At 40.5% G+C, this 13,687-nt stretch overlaps 1 protein-coding gene across 3 annotated transcripts; it reads left to right on the forward strand.

Moving 5' to 3' along the window:
• Positions 1–8,056: 8,056 nt before the first annotated feature.
• Positions 8,057–13,216, forward strand: LOC143210857 (uncharacterized). 3 transcript variants are annotated; one of them, XM_076428089.1, is made up of 4 exons: positions 8,057–8,212; positions 8,852–8,954; positions 9,038–9,235; positions 9,493–13,216. In XM_076428089.1, exons 2-4 carry the CDS (start codon positions 8,859–8,861, stop codon positions 11,197–11,199), a joined length of 2,001 nt encoding a protein of 666 aa, XP_076284204.1. In that variant the 5' UTR covers positions 8,057–8,212; positions 8,852–8,858; the 3' UTR covers positions 11,200–13,216. The 3 variants fall into 3 exon arrangements, with proteins under 3 accessions (XP_076284204.1, XP_076284206.1, XP_076284205.1); XM_076428091.1 differs by having other exon boundaries at positions 9,496–13,216; XM_076428090.1 differs by lacking the exon at positions 8,057–8,212 and adding an exon at positions 8,257–8,592.
• Positions 13,217–13,687: the final 471 nt, after the last annotated feature.

Raw genomic sequence — 13,687 nt, forward strand, 5'->3', positions numbered from 1 at the left:
TGCGGGATATTTTCATTTTCCTTTAGCTTCGTTTCTTTATTTTTTCGTGAGGCATTTCGAGGGCTCGGAAGACAATCAGTGCCTGAACACGATTAATACTTGAGCACTATGTACAGTGGTTCGCGAAAGTGTTGAAATGCCCTTTATGCCCGACCAAACCACCTGACTTTTCTCGAGCAAGTAGAAGAATTCGCTGGAATTAGCTGGAATAATGTTCTACTCAAACGAAACAGTTTATGTTAAGTTATACGGGGTCGATGAAAACGGGAGACTTCAAGCTAAAGTTTGTATAACAAGTTTGTCGTAGCTTTTCGAGGGCCTTCATTTGTTTTATTTTTAGATGGCTGTATCATGAAAACGATACGAAGAAATGGCTAATATTTGTGACACAGCGTGACACTAATGTTTGGTTTCGCTTAATGGATTTTCAGTTATCGAAACTCGTCGTTCTACGTGGTACTGTCATTATATCTAGTTAATTAACGCTAATCCTGCGATCGCTGATCAAATGACCGGTTTCAGATTTTTTACTCTGAATGGATATGCGTATAACAACGGAGTACTAAATCGTATTCCACGTATTTGGAGGGATTCTGTTTTAACCGTCGATAGATTGGCGGCTTTACTCGCATGGCTTCATCCACGAAAGATTGGTCCAGATGAACTTAAAAGGGACACTTCACTGTTTAGTGTTTACACTAAAGAACTACCTTAAGTACATACTTTTTCTGAAACCATCGGAAATGATTACAAATATTTTTCGTTGGCAAAGAAAACTATTTATAATTTCTCTAACACGTTGATTGTGTTAATATCGTTTTCATAATTATGGGCACGATTAACATCCTAAATCTGAACTTCTCAGTTTTTCCTATTTTGTGAATTAAATAGGGCCAAATATTTTTCATGCATGTAGCCTTTTTCTACAAGAAAACGAATAATCAGCATTTGATCTCCGTAAAAAATGAGGTATTCTCTGAATAAATTCCGGACGAAATTGCCGAGCCAATTTTTTCGTACATGAAAGGTCCTTCGACAATGTTGCTGAGAACAAGGCAAATATCTAATAATTGCCGTTGGTTAGGAGGCAGGGACGTACGGTTTGCATTCAGATAATTTGGATGTCACAAAATTTTACGAGCCGATCACCCGGTACCTGGTACTCGATACCCAAAGCACGTCCCTTGGTCGACAGACGAGGATGGAGAAAGAAATTATCGGCGATTTAAAGCTGATTCCCTGATCGGTCGACGCCTCCTCGACCGGCACACTAACACACCCACGGACACGCACAAGCATGCTGGCTATGGCTCGCCGTGGTTATTACGGTTATCACTTTCCAATCACTGTAATACGCTCTTAATGCGTGACGATTCCGATGATTTGTGTCTCTCGAGCCTAGCTGATACTTAAGATCCACGAAAATGGGACGTCACACTTTATTATTTCTGGAACGGCAACGACGAACCATGAGTTTCCATTGATTTATGTGGTATCGGTTTATTTTTCTCATTGATGTTAGTCTTTCTCGATATTATGTTCGTGAGAAATCAGAGCTCGGGGAAATAAAGTTTCCATTATACACGAAATGGATATGTCTCTCGTGCACAAGAAAAACGTCGGGAATGTAGAAATAAAAACGACGGAACTTCGCAAGTAGATTGACGACCATTTTGTATTCACGTGGCTAAAGCTATTATAAGTAAACTACAAGGATAGTGCTGTATAATAACAATGTTCATAGCTTTACAAATCTTCTGATGTAAAGTAAATATTTCATTTTATATTTAAAAAAAACTGTAGATACGTATTTTATGTGGCATTAGATACACAGTAGTAAACAACAAAAAAGAAACTGTTTAAAAAGTACTCGCTGTACTTGCACAGTTTCTAAATTAATCCTCATAAAATGTCAGAGTAACTAATAAAAAATCTTTCATTTTAAAATTGTCACCTGTTTTTCCCATAAACGAAGAAATGGATACCTAGATACTCGATTGCCCACACGGGGATTAAACAACTCCGAAATTCCGTATAAATAAAGGAATGCATCGATTAAAAACTCGTCCCTTGAGCTGGACCCAACCCAAAGAGCTAAACGTTCTGCCTACGAGTCACGCTGGAAAATAATTCGAATGTCTTTCGGGCGAGTCTATGGTGCACTAAAATTGGCGAGAATCGTTGGGACGCCAGTCAAAAGAACTGCCATAACTTTCTCACCGTGGAAAACCATATCTTTACAACCGGCGCGTTCCGACGATTTTTAAACGCGAGTAACTGCGGTGACATCGAACCTTTCATATTACTGAATCGCCTTGCGAACCCCGCGACAGGAAGAATTGAATGGCCATCAGTCGGCGAGGGGGAAAGAAAGTGAGGAGGAGAAAGAAGGGAAGAGAACCGCGACTACGAGGACGAGGACGAAGAGGACGACGACGACGACGACGACGACGTAGAAGAAGAAGAAGAAGAAGAAGATCGAGCAACAAGATCTCACGAGGTATCTCGATAAATCCCTTTCGCTGGACAAATAACGACAAGGCTCATTACTATAAACACGTCTCGCGTGGTCTCTGCGTGTGGCACGTCGGGTTCTCCGTTCCCTGACTATTTATTTTTATATCTACATGCCTCTCTTTTTTTCCCTCCCGTTATTATATTATCCGAGACGTCCTTCCTAATCGTGGACGAGCATGCCCGACATATTTGTCCCCGCGGTGCTAGCACGAAACGCGATAAACAATGTAAACGAGATCGAATCGTGGGACGCCGATTCTTTTTCTTCCTCTCCTCGCGCATACAGTGAGTCCAAAAAGTATTTATCAATTTTCGATTCTCGAGAAATTCTTCAAAAGAAATATTAAGTTGTTCGGAAAGTAATTTCGTTTTTCGTGTAGAGTCGATTACGGCTTTCGAAAATTCGCAAAAAATGCTAGGATATAAAAAATAACAGGATTTGGTGCTCTTTTAAAACTATTGGTCCACCCTGTAGGATGATACAAATTTGTCTAACGGAGGGTACTCTTGGAACTTTTGATAAACATTGTACAACGGTGCGTTTTGTTTAAACATCCCACCGTTCAATTTTCATCGGACAAACTTGCAGCTCGATCGGTCCGCCTACTACCGATTACGAAGATTTACCTTATACCGTTCGTAGGTGTGAATTAATTACAATGACTGGTTCGACTTTTACGGGATCGGTCCGCCTCGTGTCACGGAAACATAACGTCGCGGCGCGTCGATGCTCGTTTCGTTGATTTCATACGGCGATTAAAGATCGCGTTACATCACCGACGTTGTCGCGCGTCCCTCCGCCGCACGGTCAAAATCAAAGAACTTTCGATACAAATGAGACAGAGCGATGACTTTTATTTCTCAAACTGAAGCTGACACATTGCAGGGTATAGGAAAAATAGAGATTTTTTTAACTTTGAAAATCTGTGTTAAACTTGCATACATCATTTTGTTAGATTTTGTCACGCTGATTTCAATTCTGGCTGCAAAAATTGTCTACCCAACGCGTTCGTACCATAATCTCTCTATGTTTACCATATCCTGCAATATTTCAACTTTAATTTAAAAACAAGTTCTTTGATTTTGACGCAAAATTCATCGATTTGCCTCATGCTCCATTTTCGCAGATATTTTGTTTTTTTCATTTTAGTTTTCGATTTTCCCTCTCATTTTCTTTTTTACCTCGTTTTTCGACGCGAACGCTCGCCCGCGAACCAATAGGTATGCACCGGCACCGATCGATATGTTAATTAATTTTCATAAGGAATCCCACGGTTGATTCGAACGGCCGGGGGACCCATCGTGCTCGGCGCACCTGGTTAGATTGGGGTTTCGCTTCCCTCGAAGCTTTTTCTTCTTGCTTTCGCCCGCTCGTATTCGAACTTGCCCTGGCACGGCTCGTGTCTGAGAAATCTTTGAAAAGCTACAGCCTCTCATCATACAAATTTCTGTAGCACACGCCTAGGTTGCGATTCATCACGTTGCGACAATCTGTCTGGCTTGTTACACCAATAAACAATGAAAATGAGCAAAAAATTGAACAATTTTATTACAATATCTAAAACTGCGAGCAACATAAATATTTGAGAGTTTCTCTTCTGTAGTTATTTCTCGAATAAAATGACGAAGTAAGAAGACAGTAAGCTCACAATTTTCTAACAATGTTAGTGAAAACATTCCGCCACAGTTCCATTTCGAGAAACACAGCTCCGCCTCTTTCGGCGAAGCGCAATCAACTTTTTTGGAAGTAATTAAAGGAAAGATCTCTACACGGATAAGAAGACCAGCGATGATATGTACCGGGGCCGATAATCGAGCAGTTAAACGACTCGGTTTCCATGAAAAATGAGCTTCCAAAATTACAGTTCACGGGTCGCCGCAGAAATCCGTCGGCTTTCCTCTCCGTCGCGCAGATGATTGGAGAGCTGCGCTGCGGCGCGAGAAAGCGTTAACAGGCGGAAGATGTGCGAATGCAACGCAACGAAACGAAACGAAACGCGTCGTCGCGATGGGCCGCGATTCGGGGCCGAGCGATCGGTGCCCCGTAAGGAGTCTGTAATGCGAAATAATGGGTATCCACCCACTCGGTGAAAATTGCACGAGACGCGGCCCTCAGTCAGCCCGAAGTCTGCCTCTTCTTTCGCCGACCGATGCGATGGGGCCTATACAGTGCCTACACGTCGTAGATATAAAAGGAGAAGCGAGCAAAGACTAGCGAGCGCGCGCGGGGGCTCGTGTACCAAATCGGACCCGCTCTCGCCGACGTTCGAAGATAATTGTGTAGCAGGCGCGAACACCGTAATTAAAACCGGAGATATAGTCGAGATACCGCGCCACAGCCGTCTATCCTGCGAAGTGACTGGAACTTGCTACAAACAACGTCTTTTCCATCTGTTTCGCACCTCTAATCCGACAGCCTCCTTATCCAACAGACACATTGACACCTTGGTGTCCCAGAAAAAATGCGGAAAAGCACGAAAAATTTGGGAGATCCGAAAAAATAACCTTTTGCGGACGGCGTCTGATTAGAGGTTTCTTTTGTAGTAAACTCGCTGAATTATAGCGAAAAAGTTCTTATCGCAAACGTGGAACTCATTGATTGCAGAGATCTAAGGAGTCTGACCGTCGCAAGACTCATTAAAACGTTCTGATATTATTAGACAGCGGATCTTTGTGCGAAATAAAATTTGTTTACCTGTATAGCAACAAACTGGAGTGAAATGGAAATTTATTTTCTTTCTTAATATGTTTAATAGGTTGAAAATTATACAAGAATATTTTTAAATACTTCTAATCTTTTCACTGTTTTAAATTACACCAACTCATTTTCGTCATAAACGCATAAAATCCGCTGTCTACATATGATCAATAATTTTGGCCAGTTAAATGAATGAAAAGGACCACTATGGGGGGACCCATCGGTCATCGGAATTGCATTGTTCACCGACACGTTTGGACAAGCAAGGTTCCACAGTAATTGGTGGCACAGTCACCAGGAATGTACCGTGGCGATTCTAGTCGGATCGATCAACGAGAGGAATAACAATTAAACGTTTTGAAATAAGTTATCGTTGCCTAGTTTGTTCCTCGGGGAGGATCATCCTGCGGATTGTTAGCGGCGCCACTCGTGCACGTCGGGTACCGACGTGTGTACGTGGCATATCGGAAGAGCATCGGGATGAGGTCCGGTCCCGATCCCACCGTATCATTATGACGCCTCGCAGGCAACTATCGATCCCGATCGATGATATTAATAGTCGCTAACTACAGTCTTCCATGCCGCTCGCGTTCTACAGCGTGTTCCAACAACCTACCCCGGCCTGGTACCGGATTTTTTCTGCCGGGTTTGCGCTCATGGGACCACGGAATCGACGCGCGTGTTTCTCACTGTTCGCCCCGTGATAATCGCGCCATAAATAAATTTGCTAGTAATAAGAAGAGACGGTGGAACAGGGAAGGGGATAGGTGAGGTGAGAAGGCAGAGGAAAACTTCACGAGCTTCCGTAATAAATTATAGGCTTCGCGGGACACCAACTGCCAGCAATTACGAACGAAGCCTTTTAGTCTCTCGTCATTTGGCCGAGACACTTTTATCAAATTTCTATCCTTCCTCTTTTCGTATCTTGTCGAGGTCGTATAATCACTCCAGAAAAATAGCCGACCACGTTGTAATTACGTTATCTTCGTCTATTCTATTGGGTCAAATATATCAATATGTTCTAATTTTATGTTCTAATTTGAAAGAGTTTTTTAAAAGACTCAAGCTATTTCCTGAATATGCATAGACGCAGATAATGTGCAGAGCGATGTTCATGTAAAATTTATTAGTAATAGTACACCATAAATACAACAGAATAATACAATATTATGGGATATAAAATAGTTGTATAATATTCCTCACTATTTGTACTTTGATAAAAAGTTTTAAAATCGTGACATTTACTTTTTCCTTCGCAATTTCGACCAATAACAGTTTAAAAAAATTATGTACACATTAGCTAGTAAACTAATCATTCTAACGTCGCAAAAAAGATCAATATTCATTTTTAAAGTATTCATGCACAAAGTATTCGTACACCCACTATACGTATCGAGTTATTTAAATAATTGCTTTTCAAGTACCACAAATCGTGCATTCCACATAGATGGCGCGGATATACGAAAAACAAGTCAAGTATTTAATTCTCAACAAATGCTAAAAATGATTTTATTAAATTTAAACAATAACTTATCCTGATTAATTACGAGATACTGGATCTATATAGTCATTTATTTCTTTTCTCAATGACATTGGAATCAGTTGAAAACAATACAACAGCATTCTTTTTGTAAATGCATAAATTCTGCAAACATGCTATTCATGAAAATATATGTAAGCGAAAATTCAAATAGACGATTTGTCTATGAAAACGCGGTCGTCCGGAAACGGAAATTCTTCGAAATTACAGAAGCTAAGGTGTCTCGTGAAGCTTTTATTTTATTTTCGCCCCGGTAGATTGCGCAACGAAAATACCAGTTTTTACAGTCTGCGAGGAGAAGTGTATCAAACTGCGAAACGTGATAATAAATATCAGTGAGAATGCATGTAATCCGCGTAATGATATACATTTTTCAGCTTTTCCGAAACAGCGTTCGGGGTTGTGTGTTATCGTGGAATGGTAAAAGCGCACGGGATATACGAGGGTAAATGTTGGTGAATCATTCGACGCGAAACCAACAAAAATAATAACACGTTAGAAATATCGCGCGGAGTACGTATTGTGGTAACGTGATATCCGTAAATGAAATAAAAACGTGTTGCGAAATATACGACAATGTATAGATGTTGGTCGCTGATCCATTACGTTACATGTTTACGCACAACGCAAGCCATTAATTAATTGCTTTTTTAGAAAGCACGATTCTAAAATCTTTTTCGTTCGAAAAATGTATCCTGTCAATCAGCTATGATACAAAGAGGCGGCACCTTAAGGGGGCAGCATAAGCAGCGAAGTCAAAATAATTACAAAATCTTTACGCCTCGCTTCTGTTAAAATCACAATCGAAGGTTATTTTAAAGAAAAAACATTTACAGGGCGGCATTTCGAATACTTACATCATACTGATGAGAAAATCTAACTCACGGCCCTGCTGTCAATTTTACAATTAAAACCAATCAGATCATTAAAATAAGTACATTATTTTGTAAAATCAATAATATATTAGGTTGTCCAAAAAGTTTCTTTGAGAATTGCTAAATAAATACAAACAATGCGATAATCTTTTATATAGTACTTCCTAACATGAATTTGCATTACGTGCATGAATCGAAAACCAACTGGTGGGACAACCTAATATTTCGAACACATTCCGAAAGAAACTTTTGGGACAACCTAATGCAACTGCAATGGAACAAGAAAGAAATAAGATAAATGAGATTGTAAAGAGAGTCACATAATAAAATCTAGTGACATTTTCGGCCTCTTCACACTTACGCACGAGCTACAACTTCCGTTTTCGGCCATGTTGGATATTTTAGTTCCAGAGGCGTACACGAAAGGCGACACAGCGCCTATGGTCATTTTAATCGCGCAGACTCCAGAAAAATAATAAACAAAAGGAGCGATGGATCTTTTCCACCGAAGCTGTCCGATAATGTATCGTCTCGTATCCCTAGTTGTTTGAGTGTTTTTTACTTGTGAAACGATTCTGTGGGGTGAGTTTACGTAATTGGAGATTACATAGTATTCGGGTAACGTATTGCGTCATATGAATAATCTTTTCGTTTAAATTCGGCCAAATATTTAGCGTATAAACTGAAACTATTTTGAGGTTATATTGACAATCTACGTTGATAGGGCAGAGAGAGGGCTCTAATGGATCGGAGATCTTGGAAAAATTCTACCATTTTTTAACACAACTACCCCTATCGGAGCTGCGTCGGAAGCGTTCCTTTCGGAAATTTTCTTTCGTTTTCGTTCGGAAAGCTCAGCAACGCGTTATATACGTAGCAGCATGCAATTTGACGCATTCACTGCGCCACATTTGTTGTTAAAAATTATCAACCACCCGTCTACTATTTCTACTCACGGCGTGGTAATGCTTGCACGATCTAACTACCGATATTTTCGTAATTTTGCTTCGATTTTAAATAAAATTTCTCGCGAGGTAGATTTTTATCGTTTACGATAACGTAATGAAGTAAATTCGAAATAACGCGTGATTTTTTCGCGATAGTGGTACGATAAGAACGCTAATCTGAAAAGTTCTTTTTAAAAAAGTCTGTAAAAAAATATCTATGTTCGTGGCATTTCACTCCATTTACATGTATAATTCAATAAACGCATATTTTCAGCTGCAAAATGACTGAAGGTGGTACTACAAGAATGAAGCGCAACGGCGCTCGTCAATTTAAAAACCCACCTCAACCTCATATGTGTATACAAGACTTTCTACAGGTATACTTCCATTATGAAAGCTGTAAAGGATAATCGCTGGAAGTTTACATCTACATAAATGATGTTGTTGCGTTTCATTTCAGGGTACTGCAGTCCCATGTTATGTAAATGTTTTATCTTGGGAAAAAGTTGCGATGCCTTTGAAACCTACCCAGCCCGTACCGCTTTACGGAGGGATGAGAGTACGACCGCCTCGTACGAAAGCAGAAGCTGTGGTATTCGCGGTAATAGCTAATCCAGAGATTCTTCGAATCAGTGGGAAGAATGCTCAGGATCCAAAGGTATCTTTTAGTACAGAATCATAACTAGACTGCGGATCTTTATGCAAAATAAAAATGGTGAAACAAATATTTAATTTCTTGCTGAATATGTTTAATAGGTTGAAAATAATATAGTAGTACATTTAAATTCTTCAGATTCGTTTACTGTCAAAAATCAAACCTGCTCATTTTTATCGTAAACGCATGAAATCCGCAATCTAATTATAACGTTTAATAATTACGGACCAGTTTTCAATACCAGTGTCTTTTTGCTGTAGAAGCGTTCCAGTTTAATTGAGCTTTTACTAGACTTTGTGGAAACGGTGAATACAGGAGTAGTTTTCACGCGACAATATACAATATTAAAGGATCGTGATATCACCGGTGAATTGAAAGAAGTCTGGAACGCGGTACAAGCCAAACGAGACTTGGAACAACCACCTCCGCAACAGGAGACTTGGATTGATGCGCAACCAATGGTTCCGCAGTATCCTCAATATCAAGAGCATCAGCAGCAAGAGTGTACATCGCAACCGCCTCAGTATCATACAAGTGTAACATATGGTAGGGCAATGAGTAACGAAGGTATGCATTACGAAGGCTACGGTCATCAATCTCAGACCCCAGTGATTTCGCAAAACGATCAAATGTACCAGTCTGGACAAATAGTGCAACAGCAATATCACGGTAACGTTCCACGGATTGCACAAGACCGCTATAACTATAGAGAACGTGGTAGAGAGAATATAGTACAGAACATCCCTCAACAAAATTGCCCTGCGTATCCGGGCCCACAGTATCAATTTCAACAATTGCCAAGACAGATGGTACCGCAGTATGTGAACTCGAATATACATCCTAACACGAATCTTAATTACGGTCCAACCACGAACGCGAATATGAATCCGAATATGAATCCAAATTTAGGAGCACCTTTTCCACCGTACATCAATTACCAGCAACGAATGGATAACACGATGCAATTCGATATGCATAATAGGATGCAACCGCAGCAGCAACAACAGATACATTTGAATCGCGCTCAGTTAATTCCTCAATACGAGCCACCGTCGTCGTTCAATCTTCATACCAACTCGTCGATTAACGTTGTGAGATTAGGTAGACCGCACATGGGCATAGCCCAAAAGAACAACGCGAGCAAAAGACAAGTGAACTCTCCCACTCATTCCAAACAATCTTCCTGTACAAATTGTCAAAACAAAGAAGCTTCCGACAATAGCACAAAACCTAAGAGTCCCGTGAAGGTTTTACAAAGGGAATTGCCGTTGAACGATAGACAAGATAGCACGGCTAATCACGTGCTCGCGGATAATAATAAAGTACCTACGGAGAAAAGTTTAATCGAAGAGGCAAAGAACGTTCAGGTAACAGATTTGGACGAAGACGTGAAGAAGGGTAACGATACCGAAAACGAGGGATTCGAATCATCTAGAAAGCTACACGATACTCGTGAACCATGTTCGGGGACTATCGGACGAGACACACCGAACTCTACCGAGAATGTAACTCCTCTAGAGGAAAAGGTGCAAAAGACAAAGAACGTGGACGTTCTAAACGGGCAAAATTCTTCGGAGCAGAAGTATCCGAAGTCGAAGACCATTGTGACGAAGGGAAACAAACACAAAGAAAATACAGAGAGCAACAGAACGATCCGTATTAGGTTTGTTTCCGACCAGAAGAACGATAGTCCGAAACGTTCTCAGACTACGGTCAACAGCATTATCAAAAGCGTGTTCAAAATTCACCCGGGAGTGTCCAGCGAGGAAACTTCGGGTAAACGGAAAACGAATGGACAAGCGAAGAGTAATGTTAAGTCTAACGGCGAGAACGAGGAGGTGCAGCAAGGATATACGATATTAAAGAAATCCGAGACAACTACTCAGGAAGAGGTAGTACATGAATTAGCTCAGATATCTATTCAAGACTGCAAGGACGCCACCGAGGTTAGTCCTGTGCTCTCGTGATAGCCTGGCAAACAGCTGGTATGATGTACCAGCTCCACAGCTTACAGAGCAATGAATCCCATGTAAATAGATAGAACGTCAACCAATAAAAGATGAAGTCAGGATGAAGCAGATGCTAATGAGGGGGACACGAAATCACAACACATCTAAGAAACGATAGGACGCGCTTTTGCTAACCGCCGTTTATTTTTTCCGACGAATCCACTCGTCTTCCTTAGCATAATTTTATGAAGACGGATCATAGTCAGAGTTGCTCGAATTCTTGAAGCCTGAGTCAACCAAAACGTATCTATTTTCTCTGGATGTTCGCAAAACGAACCCCAACCACGAAAAAATGTTTTTAACGAAAGATCTTAATTTAACTGGATTTTAAAGCAGAGCGACTGCTTTTAAACATTATCGACAAAGAAAAGATGTTCTTCGTGATAATTTTTCCATATAGAGAGTTATAAACTCGAACGATCGAAGGTCGTGACACAACACGTTTCGCTTGCCGAAGACCGTCAACTGACTTGTACTTCCAGTAACGCATGTCGATTAAATCTCCGTGCGAAAAGAACTAATGTTAAACTGCAACTACACAACGCTATTCAAAGTTGGATGTACTAAACACGAATTGCAACTCTCGAGTTTGGATTTGATTAGATACGCATCCGGAATAGCACAGTTTCAAGTTTACCTACAAGGGGAAAAAAAGAGAAACCAATTAGTGCATCTTCGATCCGAGTAATGTATGTAAGTTATGCAACGTATTGAGTCGTTCCCATAGGATAGCCCGAGAAGACGGTTTCAAGATGGCGTAATGGTCGGTCATCGCGTACTTACTTTCTTACAAAACAGTTAGTGGAATTTATCTTCGGAATTCTATCGGGTGACGCAGATCGATACACGTAGAGTATTGTAATCGTCCTTGTACACCTTAAAGATCGTATTCGAGATTTCATCTGTGCGTCAGTGTTCTCATGCGATTACCCTTTTTGCCTTCTTTATTTTTCATACTCATAATATAAGATCTTGTGCGTGTCGTGAGACCTCGAATACGGTCTTTAAAGCTAACGGAAAGAAAACGTGTTTTGACCATTCGGCACACCCACTAATTCTGTCGCAGCATTCTAATTAGAGTTATCAAATTGATTCGAGTACCCAAGATGCCCGAGTGGACAAATTTTCTTGAATATTTGTAAAATACGTAGTATCAAGATTTGCTACCTACAAGGGTAGGAAATTGGACATGTTCGACGTGAATGAATAATGTTGAATAGCTTATTGTCTATGCATATTGTCAATGCATTTTTTATGAAACTGTACAACCATCTTGCGACTATGGAAAAACTGGGAAATAATTTCCTTTGATCAAAGTACAACATCGGTTCTTTGTCGCTGAAGTTCGGTGGTTTCTGGTTTCACTTCTCTTTTTCGGAGAAGCAAAACATGAATATAATTAAGAAAAGAAGTTTCGAATTGACCAACTCGGGTGTAATCTGACTTTTAATAGTTTCCATAAGCATTGTTTCTTCTGCTCGGGTATATTGGGTAGTAATAGCTGTAAGCTCTAACGTATGCCGTAGTATGTTAGTTGCAAACAGGAACACAGGGCTGCCAAACCTTCGTGAATCGTTGCAAAGTGGGCGTCACGGAGGAACGTATACTCGAACAATTTCTTGATTGACCAGCTTTTTTTTTCTTGTCGAATCACGCGTGCCGTTACGCCGCAACTTTCCGAGCTTTCTCTAAGAAGCTTTCGATGGTTCGTAAAACTATTAAAACGGAAATAGTTCGTTTCGGTCATTGGTCTACTTATCCTTGACTCTAGGATAATAGAAATTACGTGACGGTCAATTAATGAACTCCGGCTTCGAATATCAGTTCGATACACTTAGGCTGTATCGAACAACCGCGAGGCCTCCGTAAATTCGACGTGCCGTTTTGCATTCTAAATGCAAAGAAAAAGCCAGGAAGAAGTAATCGCTGCCACGCGAAACGACATCGTCCTACCGATTTACTATTTAGCGTTGTTTAGACCAGTGTCTCGTGCCGTGCGTTCTCGCGACTCGTGAATTGCATGCTTTGATATTTAAACGAAGAAAAAAAATGGAAAAACAATATACTCGCCCTCTCGTGGATCGTTTACAGCCGTTAAGTAATTGACATTTAAGAAAACTACAAAAACCAAAAAAAAGAAAGGAATGAAATAAGCAAGAACACATGTCGACGTGATCTGTCCGTGCAATTTAGCCAATCACAACCTCGACACTCTTGTTTCGGTCGACCTCCCTATTTTTTTTTTAATTCCGAAACACTACTCGATTTCTTTTGTTTTTTTCTTGTTTTTTTTTGTTATTCTTGTTTAGTGTATTCGAGGTGCTTTCGTTCATAAGATTAAGATCTCAGCTCGTGAATAAATTAGCGTAATTATCGATAAACATGGCGCCGATGGGAAAGGACCAATCCGCAAAACCAGGGTGCGACCAAACGATTTCCAGAGAGA

The sequence above is a fragment of the Lasioglossum baleicum genome, chromosome 7 (assembly GCF_051020765.1).
Source record: "Lasioglossum baleicum chromosome 7, iyLasBale1, whole genome shotgun sequence".
NCBI classification, from domain to species: Eukaryota; Metazoa; Arthropoda; class Insecta; order Hymenoptera; family Halictidae; genus Lasioglossum; species Lasioglossum baleicum.